This window comes from Orbicella faveolata, unplaced genomic scaffold (assembly GCF_042242905.1).
Source record: "Orbicella faveolata isolate gen_17 unplaced genomic scaffold, um_ofav_v1 contig_25, whole genome shotgun sequence".
Classification (NCBI taxonomy): Eukaryota; Metazoa; Cnidaria; class Anthozoa; order Scleractinia; family Merulinidae; genus Orbicella; species Orbicella faveolata.
Genome location: NW_028301553.1, coordinates 11541162 through 11558789, shown reverse-complemented (window position 1 = coordinate 11558789; position 17628 = coordinate 11541162). Strand labels below are relative to the sequence as shown.

General features: G+C 39.0%; 1 protein-coding gene across 2 annotated transcripts; it reads right to left on the bottom strand.

Moving 5' to 3' along the window:
* Positions 1-443: 443 nt before the first annotated feature.
* Positions 444-16673, bottom strand: LOC110041058 (uncharacterized). 2 transcript variants are annotated; one of them, XM_089294918.1, is made up of 12 exons: positions 16456-16673; positions 13858-13952; positions 13717-13761; positions 13052-13144; positions 12075-12206; positions 11188-11264; positions 10219-10361; positions 9256-9341; positions 8940-9044; positions 7860-7939; positions 5043-5082; positions 444-3978 (listed from the first exon to the last, which is right to left on the bottom strand). In XM_089294918.1, the coding sequence occupies exons 1-12, from the start codon at positions 16664-16666 to the stop codon at positions 2251-2253; spliced, it is 2835 nt and encodes a 944-aa protein (XP_089151044.1). In that variant the 5' UTR covers positions 16667-16673; the 3' UTR covers positions 444-2250. The 2 variants fall into 2 exon arrangements, with proteins under 2 accessions (XP_089151044.1, XP_089151045.1); XM_089294919.1 differs by lacking the exon at positions 13717-13761.
* Positions 16674-17628: the final 955 nt, after the last annotated feature.

Genomic DNA, 17628 nt, shown 5'->3' with positions numbered 1-17628 from the left:
ACCTTGATCAATCATAGGCGTTGTGGACTATTTTACCACCGCTTAACGTTGTTTTTCGATTTGCGACGTCGGAATGTCGTCGATATCTAAACCTGACCATTGTGCGGAAAGGGCCAGCCTAGCACTACTATCTGCTCATCAAGAATATCTGACGACATTTAAATTGATGACGTCACAAATGGTACAAAGAGCACGGCCATTAATTACGCATACAAGCATAGTTGGTATTCAAAGGGTTAAGATAGAAAAACACCAGAGATAATAATTGATAAGGCAAGCCACAAAGGAACGATGGTTAAGGATGGAGAAGATTAACACAGACCGACAAACGGTGAACTTGAAAAATTTAGGGTAAACTTTTCAAGATGAGCAAACCGTGACGTAGCTCCTTAAAGGCCGTCCCCCTCCGAGATATTTAACTAGTTTATGACTGCTACAACGTATTCCCGTCGTATTTCATTTTATTATAAAGCCTTTGAATCCGATATTTCCACAAGATAGATACACAGGTTGCTAGAATGAGGCAACAACCGAAACACCACTATTTACATTATATTAGTCACAAAGTAATAAAAAATGGCCATCTTTTCAAGAATGTATGTTCGTGTCCACCTATGGCAATCATCGGAATCAAGCTTGGAAGAAAATCAATACATTCTCAATAGCGATGAACATCTCATTACAATCTTTGGAATAAAACATTTTCAAACAGAGAAGTAGTGATAATAAATACTTGTTAACTAGAGAATATTTTCTTGATATATTAGCAGGCTCTCGGCACTAATGTACGTTAGACGGGCGAATTAAAAAAATGATCAAACTTGCTGCAAATTGTTACGAACATGAAGTAGATTGAAACAAGGTTTGTAATGAAAGAAAAAAAGAAAGAAACATGTTCATGGATTGATTTGGAAAGGGTTTTCAAGTTTATCGGTTAACACTGGATGAATAGTTGAAACAATTTTGTACAGATCTTGAAGTACGACAACATGCAAAACGAGTCATTCGTAACGAAGTGAAATAAAAAAACCAAATCGAGGGAAACAAGCGCGCATGCAACTGATGTCAGATATATATACAGATATAAAATTGATTATATAAAGGACGCTCTAATATTATGGATAATTTGGTGAATACGAACACTTGTAACGTTGCCTAACCTTTGTTAGGTTTCTTTTCTTCTTGTTTTTTCCTAAAAAAATATCGAAAATTGCTGTTCTGTTCACATAACCTGATGCAAGCATTCGAGTGAGTTTAAGACAATGGGATATCGCTCTCGTTCACAAACTTCTAAACTCACTTTCCTACTTAGATTTGTAACCTCGAGCACACTTTCTTTGAGGAACTTTGTCACGCTATTTTAGGCGATTGTGTGACGTACAAATAGGTCTTCAAACGTAATGAAACAATCGAAACATTTTCGAACAAAAAAGGAATTTCAATTTCCCGCACGGTGAGGAATGCTCAAAAGATGTCTCTATTCGCTATTTGGATTAAATTTGAAAATCAGAAATGGAATATTTCACGATGGCTGAAACTTTAGCCTGGAATCACCGCAAACAGCGTGACCTTACGTGACAATGCATAAAATATGGCCTAACGTGACAGACTCGCTTACGAGCTTAATATACACGTAAGGTGTACAAGAACAGATCGATGCTCTTACTGGTGTCGGATGAGAAGTAACTTCACCTTGCAACTTCTTTATGAACTGAACAGATCTGAACAGATCTGAACAGAAACTTCTCTAGAGCATTACCAGCTATGCTTGCTTTGTGTTCTAACCCTTTTCTCATGACTTAGGCGACTGTGGGGAGAGAACAACACGCTCTCTTTCCCAACATTTTCCTCTCTTTCATATCCCTTATACAAATTTAGCCTTGAATTTCTTGTACTTGGATATTTTACGACCCTCATTTGCGCAGTAGCCAGATCAAAGCGTCCTCGTTCCTTTTCGATTTTGAATCCTACTTTTTACGATTCTCTGTTCCCTTGTGACTTATTATTCCAAAGTTAAAAATAACATTCTGAGTTTTGTAGTAAAACTCACCGCAAAAAGGCTCTTAATACTACGTTCACACTATCAACAACAAAAACTGTTTAAAAAAGCTTTTTTCAATGTTCAATTGCTTGAAAATCAACCTGACGTTAACAATCGAGAGATGCTGCGTTAAGGCTCGCATTTCCTCGAATTGTTAAATTACGCTGTACTAAACAGATTCAATTAGTGTGAACGGAAGCAAATTTGTTCTAAAAATTCTGTCCCGCGGTATTTCCTTGACCGGGATAATACCCGTATCCCTCGGGATAAGTCCACTGGTTACCCGCAAGGTTACCCGTAAGGTTACCCTCTGGATTATTGTTCGAGTAGAAGTTCGCATTTAGCGAATTACCTGAAGGATAAGGTGGCGGTGGCTGTTGAGGCGTGCCAGGAAAAAAGCCACTCTGTTGTGGTGCAATATAATTGTTCTGCATGTTAGAATTTCCTTGATACTGTTGGTTATAGTTTCCATACTGGTTGGTATTCGCAAACCTGGTCGCAGAGGGGTATGGTGGTGGTAAAGTCTGGTTACTCGTGGGACTACTCACGGGAGCCGATGCTCCTCCCGCTGAAGATGGGAATCCTTGATAACTATACATGTTATTAAAGTCAGTCTGGGCTCCCCAAAGCGAGCCAGGTACATTTTGCGTTGGACTTTTCATGACACCAAAACCTCCTACACCAGCCCCAGTTGGGTTAGCTCCACCAAAATTCGTTTCTCCAAAGTTTGTTCCTACGTTGTTGAGTCCCCCAGAGAAGGGCCCACCGAAATTTGTTCCAGGGATATTCTGTCCTCCTATGTTTGTACCTGGGAAGTTGGTATTAGCACCTGGAAAGCTAGGTGTTACCGGGCTGGGCCCTAGAATAGTGGTCCCTCCGTAATTTGTCCTTGAATTTGGAGCTCCAAGTCCCTGAGCTCCCGGAAAGGTAGGTCCACCTTGAGCAATACCTGGAACACTGCTGGGTGAAATATTTACAGTTCCCGAATTGTTGGCCGTAAAGTTATTTCCCGTAATGTTTGGCGTAGTTAAATTAACGCCTCCAAAATTTGACGCGACGTAATTTGGCGGCTGCTTCACAGGATACTGCGACTTGAACATTTCAAAATTTGGAGGATTAGGGAACACGCCTTCTGGGGGGTAGCTGGCAGGGTTCCTGTAATTGGTCATGTCAGCAACAGGCGGATTGCGAGCTACTGGTGCCACAGAAGCAATACGTGAATGAGGATGGATCTTGTTGCCTGGAGGAGCTGTGTTTTGAGGCTGAGAGGGTAAAATGTCCGTCTTATCAACTTCTGTTTTACTTCCTGGATTCGTAATTTTCTGGTCTTTTTCGCTGCTGTCTCCACCGTTTTTCGGTTCTTTGCTGTCTCCACCTGTTTTCTGTTCTTCTTGGTTGGAATTCTTTGCCGTTTCGTTATCGCCTCCTTTATGTTCTTGTGATTTTGAGGTATCAGGCTGCTCTCCGTTTGAATGATTTTTCTCTCCCCGTTCTTTCCCACCTTCCGTAGCAATCGATTCCTCTTCTTTTAAGTCACAACCGTCGTTGTCTTCGTCGTCTTCATCAATAATCCTTCGCGTCCTTCGGAGACGAGACGTCCGCGTGGATGTCCGCTGACCATCTTCATCTGAATTTCCCTCGTACTCATACCCACTCGTTCTAGACTCCGAGTCGCTTTCGTAATCAAGGTCCATAAGTCTGCGGGATCTGCGGGTGTTCTGTTGTCCTGCCTTAAGGAAGTTACCCGTTTCGTAGGCGGGCTTTGAGTACAGTAAGTGCTGTTCCTCTCCATTAACCTCCTCTCCTTTGAATCTCTTCTTGTCGTTTTCCACGGCTGATGTAATGTCGTCTTCAAATTCCTTGAACGTGTAGTCGACGTTTTTCCTGGAGCGGCCAGACCGTCTAATTCCTTGGTCTTCTTCATCGTCAGATGTTCTCTACAAGACGAGAAAAAGAAATTAAAACTGGTTTTCACTGCGGCGCAAGCAAAAGCGAAGGCCAAAGATCTCGCGCAAATCCTAAGAAACAAGCATTGAGCCAGAAATTGAAGACTGGGAGTTCAAAGAGAATTGCTTTTTCCCGTTATCAAAACTGGGACTCCAGGACTCCATTCTGATCTCACAAATAATTTCATCTCACAAAATGCTCTTTGCTGAAACAAAGGCAAACACAAGCAGTAAAATATCAAGTTCCGAACTTCGTCACGTAAAAAATGTCGTAAGTAACGTCAGGGTAATAGTTAGGGCTGCACAAAAGTATAAGCGAAACATTAGAAAGCCGCACGGTAAGTGAAAATTGTACAAGATTGAATCTGACTGCCAACTTCGTAAAAAATTTCTGACATAAAATCCGCGTGGTCTAGATCGCTCAGAAATCCTCTTTCACTGTTTTTCGGCTTTAGCATATTTACGCCTCTCGACAAAGAAAAGTTAGGTTGTCTTAATGTCTCGCCGTGTTTCAAGAGTCCCTAAAGGGTTAACAAGTAGGTCACGCTAAAGACATATCAAGCTGAACGGGCCAGATTACGCCAGTGTCACGCCACTTTAAAGTAGCTATGTCACGCTACAATCTAAGTATGAATTCTCACCGATCTTATGCGCTAATAGAAATGAGATAATACTCTTTTATGGGCTCCAAACATAACGATGACAACAAAAATTTTAATTGAACATTATAGAACCTGTCTTCACACTCGATGAGGAACACGACGTTTTCCTTGCCGACATGTCACGCAATGCACAAGTGGGTCTAACAGACCATATTAGGTAATATCACGTGGCGTGACACCTAACGACATAAGTTAACCAAAAGAAGACGTGACCCGCGCCATGTTCAAACACCTCCTTCCCTCCCCCCACCCCGCCCCCAACACGCACACACATTCTGCAAAAAATGTCGATTCGCGAAAGCGCAAGACACATGTCATTGTCGGAGTGAAGAACACATACATGTTTTAAAACAACAGATTTTTAAACCATTAATAGATGATGAAATTACATACCTGTAAGATGTTACTCAAGTCAATACCGGCAAAACCCAACCTGAAAGATATAAGCAGATAAGTTTTTAATCAAAAGACCTTACTGCGCATGCGTAATAGAAAGTCAACAACTGTGCAATTAATTATTTCCTAAGCATACTCGCGACCGTACAATGACTGGCAAACACTAGAAACAACTTCAAAAGTAGCACCACCCAGGGAATTATAGCATATTTTTCGAAGGCAACGAAACGCCATGTACCATAATTGTGGTGAGAAATGACTAAATATTGTAGCTCAGTCGCCCCCACAATAGTTGATCAAAAAAGTAGTCAGCCGTTGATCTGCCACACATACCCACCCCACATATGGTGGAATATGTGCCACTCAACAGGCTCAGAGCAACTCCAGTTTATAAGAAACAGCTGCCAGACTGATTGTCAGCTGTGCCGACGACTGGAGACATTATTTTACTGTCAAATGACAAACATAATCAGAATTTAACCTCAATTCTGTGATTTAACCGTACACGTAGCACTTCAACTAAAAGGATTCGTGTTGACCCTAGCTCCACCCGTTAGAGACTTTTTATGCTGTTAAAATGTCAAAAGCGTTTTTCCCTGGTCTCGTTGAGTATTGTTTATTTTAAGACCCCTCATTGCGGCGAAATTACTCTTTTTAGGTTTACAGATACGTTCATTTTAAAATACTTAACAAGCACCGTCAGGGCGAATGTTCTTTGTAAGCAGTCATGATTCCAAGTGTAAAAAATACACATGTAAAAATGCAAACAGTGCAAAATAAATCACTTATGTCCTTATGAACGCAATTATTGTTTAATTAGTACTTCATATTTGCCAGGGTTATTTGGCATTTTCATATTACTTCATATTTGACAGCATTGTGTGTGTTTTGGTGACTTCTTACCAATGAGGACCCTTTGTGATGCTTATCATGAGAAATTTAAATCTCATTAGCGTTCAATCCTGGACATATCTGTGTTTTTCACTCGATCTAAAGCACTGAGTAACGTATTGTCCAGAATAACGCGACACATCGTATATTTCAGATGATAAAAGCAGCTGGAATGAAAACGCTCTTTCTAGATACAGAAAATACAAAGAAAAATGTGCAAGAATAAGAAGGTTGGAAAATTATTAGTGAAAAACTTCAAACGTTCCACAACAAGACTGCCTTTTATTCCTTTCAAAAATACGTTAAATCTATTTCACTAAGATCTTCAATAAAAATGACATATTGTGTTAAATACTTTAAACACTATACAAACTATAGATCTTTTGAAAGACATAGCAACCTCCATATAATTATTCCAAGTGAAGATAACAGCTATTCTCTGGTTAATTTTCGTGGAAATAATCTGTCGAAAAACTCTTGATTCGTTCTAATCTAACAAGTAACTTTGTCGCTTTGAACGAAAGTTTACCGGTTTTTACAACAGAGCGGTTAATTATTGACTTCAAATACGGTACTGCATGTAGGTAAAACACCTGCTAACAGACCGCTCAAGGGAGCGATGGTGTGTCCACATGAAGTTCGTCCGTTTTCACAGCGCAGCTTATTTTGTATTTTCTCTACCGTTTACAATTATCAGTGAGGCCTTTTTAAAAAATCAGTTGATGGCACAGGATTCGTTTCGTAACATAGCTAGGCTGGGCTGTCGATCTAAGATGTATCAAGTAGTGATAGGGACAGAACGATAAATGCAATTGGTATTCAATGCAGACAGAAAACTGCACACTTACATTACATTAACGATACCCTTGGCTTTGGACGAAATTATTGCCTACAGAACAAAGAATGAATTCTCGTTTGAAAATAGTAATAAAAACGAAAGCCGATGGAAGAGAAGTAGGCAGGCAATGACGTAAAAATATGTTCGACTTAGATCATAGTTTTTACACGAATTTAAATTACTACTTAACAAAATACAGTGCGCGTGACCACAAGGTATTTTTCAACTGAACAAACAACGGGTAAAGCTTTCCTTCCTCGTTTTATCTCGCCTGCGATCAGGCTCCCAGCGAGGGCGGAAAAATGTTCGGCGAGCGAAGCGACCCGTTTAGCGTGAAATAAAGAATCCGCGAGAGAAGCAAGTGGGAGAAGGGGAGATATCGTTGCAGCATTTTCTTACTTCACGAAGACTGGATCGTGTGTTTAAAGCAGTTGTCAAAGAACGAGGTAGACTGGGATGGATCAATGCGAGTGCCTCTCCCTCTCCTCCCCCTCTGGTTTCAAGGCTCGCCCCACTCCCCTTTATCTGCGTTTTCACTCACTGTCACTTTTCCTTATTTCTTTGAGACTGATTCAAGCAAAAAAGCACCTCTGGAAACTAACAGCACTCCTATGGCGTCATAACGACAAATTGTTTGGTTTCGACTTTGGATCGAAGCATAGCCACAATCAAGAAGATAAAGTACTGGGTTGTTCCAGTCTTGTTTTCGGTGACAATTACGTGGGCTGCCAATTTCGCTAAAACGGTCTGACAGTTACAGCTAATCGCACTAACAAGAAACGTTGAATAAGCTATTGCAGAAATCAAGAACCTTCTGTCCTTGATTCGAAGGACTCTGTCATGAATGAATGATGACTGAAGGAAATGCAAGACATCCTCGCACAAGAGGAAAGAAGTTTTGCCCACACTGAACGCAACAATAACCCGGCAGCTTATAAATAAATGTACTTTAATGCTCGTGAAAGACTTGCTTAAAACTTCACAGTTTAAAGAGTTGCTGCTCAAGAGATTTTAACTAAATACAGCATAATATTTATGACAATTTTAATTTAATAACTAATTTAAATGCGACACTCTTTTTTCACCTTTTCGCTTGTCTCTGTCGCAATTTCATCCTAGCAGCTAACCGCGTCTTCTTCTCCTTTAAAATATCCAACAATGCCAGCTGGAAATAAATGAAAAAAAAAGAAATGCAATTGTTTTAGCCAGGTCTGGATGGGGTAGCGATTTAAATGATAGCTGAGAATTAGACAAAATTTTAACTGTCAGAGAAATGGCGTGTTTTTAACTCGTAGCTGAGATCAGAGACCTGCAAAGTATCTTGGGCCAGGATGTTCAAAGCCCGATTAAGCTAACCCAAGATTAGAGAAAATATTTCCTTGAGTTTTGTAACTTTTGGGTGGTGTTTTCTGTTTATATTGTTTGCCCTTCAGGTTTGAGTTTGAAAAATCACAAACTACAGAAAACATAAGCAGTGAAAAACATTTTTATACAAGGAAAATGAATACTTCGATTAACTTTTAATCCTAGGTTAGCGTTAACCGGCTTTCGAACAACCCGACCCTGACGGCTGAAAAATAGGCTGAAGATTTAACTTATTGTTATTAAGAAACCGCCAAAGATTTAACTGATGACTGATATCCCGTCCACACCACGCTGGAGAAATTTGAAAATGCAGAAATCACCGGTCATTTTGGATTTGTGTTTCAGGAAAACTCGGTCAGGGAAATTACGAGTAATGATTATCGTGAAGTCATCGTTTCTGAAAAGCTTCGTTTTCAAAATGTTTTTTTTTTTTAATCCACACTAAAACGCAAAGCTGGTGCTTTCATATTCCTCCGGTTTGAAGGGCGTTTTCAAAAAGCTTCGTTTTCGTGATGGAATAGTGTAGAAATAAAGCTGCGTTTTCAAGTTTCTCCGGCGTAGTGTGGTCGGGCCCTGAGACTCCAACGCTCGCCTCCTATCCACGCCTTCTTTTGGGGCCTTTTTTATGTAGAAAAATTTATATGGAGAAGAGTGGTGTTCAGCTCCTTTCTGAGTTATCCTTTACCAAGAGCGTACGACGCGTAAATGTAAAAACATTGTACCCGCTGACCATTTTCACAAATAATGGCACTCTCAGTTTAAAACGTTTTGTGTTAATTGTCCACAAAAGTGAAAGTTACCTGTTGACAGAAAGGGCAGAACCAGTCTCCCTGTGGCACAGTAAGCAGAGGAGGACGAAGGCAAGCTGTGTGATAAGCAGCGTCACACTTGTCACAGAGAAGAATCTGTGGAAAAAAAGTGATATTAATCTGAGCTATGCTATGGACAGCGCATAATTCAAGTTCATAAATATGGCATTGAATTGATTTAAAATTTATTATTACTGTCCCCCTTATTACTATAACCATAGGTCCTTTTAAAATATCGTTTTTACGGGGTCACGGCCTCCCCCTATAAGCTCTGTCCTGAAATTAAACACATCTATATTTAACTTACTGAATCCGGTCTGACATTTGAAAAACATCTCGCACATGGGTTGTCATCATCGTAGTCTTCTTCTGCGACTTTTTCCTTCTTTTTGCCTACAAAATTCAAGGTAAAAAGGATGGGTCAGTATTTGGAACAAGAGATCAATCAGGTCAAATGGTGCTTTTCTTTGGTATCAGTTGTAAAAAGTGACATTGTGTACTTCTACTTCCTTCTCCCTCAGATGGGATGCTAGTCCATCACAGGTTCTCCCCAGTATTAAATTTTCAGGTAAGGGACTACACAAGAACCCGGCAAGCTATCAAAACTTGATACTTCTCTGAAGTTAGTGTGTTGATCCAAGTTTTTTTTGTGTGTGTGTGGCCTTTACAATACCTTTGACCACAATTACGCAATTGATATACTTCTGCAATTTAAATACCTTTTATATATTCTGGCGGTTTGGCGGTTCAAGCCAATTTAGAGTGCCGGTTTGTTGGTACAGTACATTCACATTTATCTTGCAGTTTACGGTTAAGAAATTAGTGCGCGGTTGCGGTCACAGTTGCGTGTTTTTGTGGCGGTCAATCAGACAGAGTTAAAAGACTTAGAAGATAGTCACAGAGCAGCAACTTTATCTTGCTTGAAGCTTCTCCCTCAGCAAAAGATTGCCTTAAGATCTCGTGGTAGTTGTGAGGAGACATACGATTATTGAGCTAACATATCGTAAAGATATTTGTCATGTACTGTCAAAAGATCGGTTAAGATGGCAATTAATTGTCTTACCAATAGAGCAGTTTCGGTTTTTAGGAAAAAACAAAAGGGGTCTGTGGTTTTGAAGAAACAAAATATGGCGGAATGAGGAATGTATGACCCACTATAATAGACCCTCTACATACAGTACACAAGAATCTATGTATAGGAGTGAAATGTGATGGCACTTTGAAGTAAGTAACTTTGAACACCATATCTACTCTATGGAACTCGACCCACTTTTTCTTCCTGGCTTTTTTCCAGGGCTCTTGATCTCTCCCTTCTTTTTCATTTCCTCTCTTTTTGCAAGAGCTATTTCTTTGGGGTTCACCACTGACTTGGTCTCAACGTAGTCAACAACTTCAACCAATTCACCTGTCTCACTAAGAAAAAACAAACATTGAAATGACAGGACATTTCCATAATGCAACTTCTTTCATTCCTTGGTAGAAAAGATGACTTGACTATACATGTCATGGTTACCACAGACATCACTTTTCAAATTCGCTGAATTTTCCCTGAATTTTCCCTGAATTTTCCCTGATAAAAATAAAATTTCTGATACCAAATAAATACAAAATGCCTCCCTTTACAGCCATCCATGCCACCCTTGCATTAAGAATGATAAGTTTTCAGCAAATTTTCCATCTACATTAAGAAAAGCATTGTTGGGATCACAGTGACCTCAAATGTTTCTAACAGCCTTAAATGATATTAAAGCAGTTGTGTCAAGTTATTTCTGTCAATTTTTCCTGATTTTTCTTCAAAAAGTCATTTTTCCCTGACTCAAAATAAAATTTCCTGACTTTTCCCTGGTCAGGACTAGGTTGAAGAACTATTTTCCCCTGACCATTTTCCCAACCTGCCGCAACCCTGCATGTGTTGCATGCATTTGCTTATTTTTCACAATCATTGAAACCATTTATAATAAATTAAATTCAGAGCGTCAGGAATAAACATAAGTGCCTAGTCACCCAGAACAAGTATGTTTTCCTGCCGGGCAAGTAACTTTTTATTTTCACTTGCCCAATGTGCAAGGGCCCTGGCAAGTTGCCTTTCACCCAAATCAAAAAGGTAAACTAAGACTTGCCCAGGGCAAGCAAAATTTGAGAGCTGCTCATGCGAAGGGCAAGCTAAAATTCAAGTTGTTTTGAACCCCTTGAGCCTTCATGTACTTCCTTGCATGGCAAGTGTAAGAAGTTTACTCACCTTGCTAACAGCCTCCATGATTCACAACTTACTTCGTCTTCTTCAGTGGTATACAGCCGTACACCATTTGATGAATCCTACACCAAATAATTGAGATAATCTAGTTAACAAGATGTTAACAGCAATGGAAGGGGTCACCTATACTTATGAACTGCTTCTGTGCATTTTGTCCACCCCAGACCCCCCACCAACGTCCTGTAAACTTTGTATAAATCTAATAGTCATTCAAAACTTTATCGAAATCCTCTGAACAGACACTGAAAATGCGAAGAAGCGGCCAGCATTTTGTTGACAGCCCCACACTGCTAGGCTACTCACTATCTACAACAGAATGGTGATAGACATAGTCAATTGGAGAATGGCATTGTTGATAGATCACTATAATTATACTGTAAATCCTCGAATAAGCACCCAGGCACTTACTTCAAATTTAGGAAAAGACGGGGGGCACTTATTCGAGAGGGGCGCTTATTCAAGGGGACGCTTAGTTAATTTTTCCCAAATCGTGGCCTGACATGATCATTTTTTTTATACATCATCTGCACATAAACAACAACTTAAGCCATTTATTGACATAAAAAGCTGATCCTAAAGTTTAAATCGTGGCACCGTTAGTTCTTAACCTGTTCACAAACTGAAGCAATGTACAAATCTAATACTACATGACGAAAACTATACTCCTTTGTTGTCTCATTACTTGTCCACAAAATGGGGGGAGAGGAGAGGGGGGAGCGCTTATTCGAGGAGCGGGGGTGCTTATTTTAAATTTCAGCTGATAGGATGGGACGCTTATTTGAAGGGGCCACTTATTCAAGGGGGGGGGGGGGGCTAATTCAAGGATTTACGGTAATTAAATTTATACTTATAACAAATAGAAACAGTCTCACCTCGTGGTACCAGTAAATGAACCCATCCAGATCTCGTCCAATAGGCTGCATGCGTAATTCATCGGCATCAAAGCTTTTATTCACCGAACTCTTGAGTTTATCATTCTGATCAAACTGACATTCCAAAAGTAGCTAAAATAATTGTCAGAGATAAAAAAAAAAAAAAACTGATCAATAAATTTGTAGCTAAAATAAGGGGATTTCTTCCACCTCTCCGAATGAGGCCATGAAATTGATTCTCAAAACATCAAACAATCAGAATGCTCTTACAATCGTGGACAAACGTCCTTGGGACGCTTATGTAATTTAACGAATCATCTGTGTTTTACTACTGAAGTTTGAAAAAATCGCTGCTTTCCTTTTAAAAACATGTTACTGTTCCTCCTCCCCACCCAATACAATGTTGAAAATCAGAAGAAACTGCAGGTAGTAGTTTTCAACATTGTGTGGAGGGGTGGGGACGAGGTTAGGCGGGTGATGTATTCATGTCTGGCGTGTGCGCAAAAGCGCCAAAAGTGCAAATTTGTGTGAAGACCTTTGTCCGTGATTGCAGGTTTACACACTCTTAACAATGAAGAAATGAAAATATATGTACCGGTACATGTAGGCATTCCAGACTGAGAGAAGTACACAAGGTGGAGAACTAATTTTTACTTAAAGGGCTGAGTAGCTCTTCATCAGAGAAAACTCAGGGTACAAACGGAAAGAAAGGTGAAAATGATGACATAATTTAACAAAAAATACTAAATAAGCTACTACATAAATATAGTTAGTACAAGGCTCTAGCACCTTCTTTAGATTATTTATAACTCTAATTCTTCTTGGTTTTAATTAGATTAGAACCTAGCTTTCTTTATTCATATCCATCTTTCTTGTCTGTACATTCAAAAGTCTTCAGAGCCCTAGTACCTGTAAAAAAACTGAGTTCAACTATTTGACTATGTGTGTTTTATCTCACCATGTAAAATTATACAGACCTTAAAGACTTCAAGTTTGGATGAGACCTTCAGTTCCTCATAACCAAATTGTTCCAAATCCCAAGCACAGTCTAAACTGTGTTCTTTAGAGACCTAAACACAAGCAAAACAAAATTGCACACAAAAATCTGTAAAGCCCAAAATATATATTATCTTTACAGATTACAATAGTTTGGTTCTGACATATGTTTATACGGTAAATGTGGATACCAGAACATCAACTTCTAGTCAAAGTCTGTAGTGTGATAATACTGCACAAAAAATTGTACAGGTATGAATGTAACTTAAGTGGAAATTATGTTTCATTGAGGTGAAATATGCTTTCATTCCTATCACAACAGTTTTTGCAGCAGGTGATGTCACAGAGAAGAGTGTAACAGTCTTCCAGCAGTTTTCAATAATGTTATCATGTGATCAAAAAAGAGTTGCATGACAACTAATAATTTGTCATACAACTTATAAGTAACATCAGGTGTTGAAGAAGCTCTTGCGACACAAGAAAAAGCATCAAGTGGTCCTAAAATGTTCATTTAATCATATGATAGTTAATTAGAATTACCATGCATTACTTCTTTTAATTGATGATTTATAAAAAGGCACACCAGTGGTTAAGAATTACAACTAAAAAGAATTGCAAGAGCATCAAAATTCTCAGTCCTGCCTACCTTATAAAGCAGACAGGTATGTGCTGGCCAGTGTTTAGTTACAAACTACGTAAATTAAACACAATGAGAAATCAAAGTCCTGTGCTTTACTCAATCATAATCATATTTGATAAATTGGTAAAATTCAATAATATTGCAAACCTTCAGCAGTGACTTCTCCCATTTTTCAGGATTTACTGAGATGCCCAGCCGTCTCAATAGCTTCTTGTATAACTCTGCTATCATCTCGACATTACCTGCGGTTCAACAAAAAATGCTTACAACAATTCATCAATAAAAAACTGCTATCAGATGGTAAGGTTGTGGAATGAGATCAAAAGAAAATTTTGCACCTCAAGAACAAGCAAGAACAGGCAGCTACAGTCAGAAGGAAGACATTGGATTTACGTGTAATGAAATTCTCTCTACTAGAACTATAAATATTTTAATTAATAACTGGGAAATAAAATACATGAGTGGAACTTTTGGAGAACAAGAAATGCTATGGTAACAAGGACCAACATGACAGCGTTTCCACAGCTTTTTCAAGTTCTCCCAAAGTTCTCTATCTATAACTCGATGGAAACATGGAGGACATGTTTTCTATTTCTGTTAGAAAATTCCACCACAAAAACAAGAAAACCACTTGTTTACTTTGATCATCAAAATGTAAATTCTCTTTGCTTGTGCCATCATCGCGTCAAAAGCTTGTGCTAGTTTTGTGTTTCTATCAAGTTTTAGTATAAATCTACTAGCGTTCTGTCACAAATGGCATTCTATGGTTGGCTACGCTACTCACTATCTAGCCTGTTGTAGATAGTGAGTAGCACGGCAGTGAGCGCTTGTCAACAAACTGGTGGCCGCTTTTTTGTATTTTAGAAGTGTCTGAGAAGAGGATTTAGATTTAAATCTAATAGTTTTGAACGACTAGTAGATTTATACTTTAAACAATTACACTGTTCGCTCTCGATTTCTATGTACGACAGTTGACTCAGGCTGCACCTTCGTCAACTACTGCGTCATAGAAATCTCAAGCTCATAATCAATCAGCACACATTTTTTTCGGGCCATTTTCTAATACTATGATTATAGAGACATAGCAAGAATTTCTCTGCCCATTAGTAAGGAGCAGGGTTTGAATACAAATAATAACTTACCTCCCTTCAAGACAATGATCATTATGTTAAATCATGCAACGTATAAATGATGGCAGGTACATAGGCTACTAGCTCTACACAAAAAAAGTCCCTTCTTTGAGGCTGGAGGTATGTAAAAGCAAAGGGATTTCACATGCTGAAGTATAGAATAAGGGTACAAATATGAGGTACATAAAAGGTCCATAAAAGATATACAAAAGAGTGTCAGTTTGGACCTTGGGACAGGCCTCCTGTGACAAATGTCTTTAATTTTGAGACAGCGTCCCCCAAAACCATATTGATTCTTAAAATTTTATGATTTCTTTGATACTCTTAAAAATGGGCAAACATATACGGTTTTCATCAACAGGTAGGTGAATGACGGGATTTTACAATTGTCACAAAACTAATGAAAAAATTGAAGAGTTTATATGGTTTGGGGGGGACACTGTCTCAACATTACAGATGTTTGTATAGATTTTGAACCATGTTTCAAGGTCCATAACTTGGTCTCTGTTTACCCTAAAAGCATCAAACTTGGTCAAATGACTATCCTCAACATGATCTTTCATGTGGTGGTGTCAGTTTATTGTTCCCTGTGCAATTTTGGAATGGCCTATTGGAGAGCATGAATTTCAAGGAGTACATGTACCTTGTTGTAAGTGAATTCTAAATGGACAGTTTAGACATTCTCACTGACATAATAGCTTCTATCCCTGATGTAAACCTACAAATTCTCCTTAATGAACTTGACCTAAATGTTTGACTTTCAAGGAAATCACATTCTGATCAATGTTTATTGGGGCAAAAAATCCTAGGCTACCTTAAAAAATATATACTGGAACTTCAAGATTATAAGACCTCAATAAGTTTAAAATACTATCTGGCTTTGTTAAAAATTAATATCAACAACATATAAATATTAATTTAAGTAGCTTGAAGACAGCGCTATTAAGATTAGGTCACGAAAGGTGAGAACACAAAAATGCGACACGAAGTTTGCTCTTTCGTTGGACATTAGCTTATATCCAATTACAACACATATGTTAAAAGGATAATCGTTCAAGATAACATTAAGAAGCAATTGCCACATAATCGTTAAAGCTATGGACCAAAGAAAGTCTGGCGCAAATTAATAATGAAAATTCGCGCCAAACGCATATTGTAAATTAGCGACAGAGAACTTTTTATCTCCATACAAAAGTTGCTTTACGCTTTATAGTCCCTGCCTCGACATCATATTACTTCCCAGCTTTGCACGCAATAAAACATCTTTCCCTAAAATTTAGGCGGGTGAAGGAATGATGTTAGCGTAATTCCAAAGATTATAAAGCCATCTGAGCTAAAATCGCGAAGAAAGTCGAAATTGACACTCGAGTGAAACTGTGCAGCTGTCTGGCATAAAAGCGCTTTGTTCGCGCGTCCAACAAAAGCTGAACCTTGAAGACAAGAAAAAAGCGAGTTTGCAACAGACGTCGACATTTACAGGTTCAAAACAAAACCACAAGGCAACAAAGGACTTCAAGGGCACCGTTATCTGTGGACAAATTAAACCGATCGGTCCGATTTTGCAGAAACAAGCCATCAAAGTTGCAGCTCTATGAAATAAATAGCCTTCAATTACCATTTTCCGGCGAATGGCTGTTGAACCCATCTTCTAAATCGTCCAAAGAGAGATCGGGAAAGTGCAAGAGGTGTCTAAAGTTCTCCAGAAATGACCAAATAATTGCAAAGTCGGGATACTCGGCTGCTCGGCCCGTCTTATGCACGTCGATCGTCATTCCTCCGGCATCTTCTTCAGGATCCACTTCGCTACTCGCAGGAGTAGACGCCATTTTGATTGACAATAATTTATGCCAGTAACCAGACCTCCTCTTCTCCTGCACGTTACTATTTCCAGTCCACCTGAGAAAAAAATTGGCGCGCTTTCTGATGCCACGCCCAGCCTGTGACCAAGGCTAAAACACTTACGCACAGATGTTTACAGTCACTGACAATTTGAAAATTAGACTGTATGTCTTGAACTAATTTTCCTGGGTCGATATAAGGCATGTTCGAAAGTTCTAAGTTCCGTCAAACGTGTTATCTCTTGAAAAACACAGCTTGATCACCTATGTTGCGAATGCCAAGACTCAACAGGCCGTTCTTCGCAAACTTCGCAAGTTTATTTTAAGATCACAAGGTTCGCTTTCCTCTCTCGCTCTGACTGTGTACTTGTACTAAAAAGACTCAACACACGGCACTCCTTAAAACTTGGCGAAACCTAATTTGATTGGCTTACAACCTTTTCTAAACAGTTTCTTTGATTACGGATATTACCTGACACGCAAGCTTACATGTTTTGTTGATAAGATGGAACGCGTTTACAATCTGGTGCTAATTAACTGGTAATCATCGACTGAACTAATTGAGACTGTCAGGCACGTGCTTCCGATTTCTATTATTCCTAGATTCCCTGAATCACGCAACTTAAAAATAGGATAAACTGTCACACAATTAAATTGGAACTTTCATGACAACCTAAACTGAAACTATCCAAAAATTTAAATGGGGAAATTCAATTTGGCAAATATTTGGTTTCAAGTCGGTATAACTGAGGAGCCTGTGTTCTGATCTGGGGACGTTCCCTTGAAATGAGCCGAGAGACTTTTGTCAGATTTTGAGCTGTTATATTAGTCAGTTAATTTTTGTTCTTTGTTCTCCAGTAAAAATAAACTGTAAACTGCAAATTCTTCCTTCATCTCTTCCTGTCCTACAATTAGACATAACTGGGCTGGAAGCAGTGACTCAAAAACCT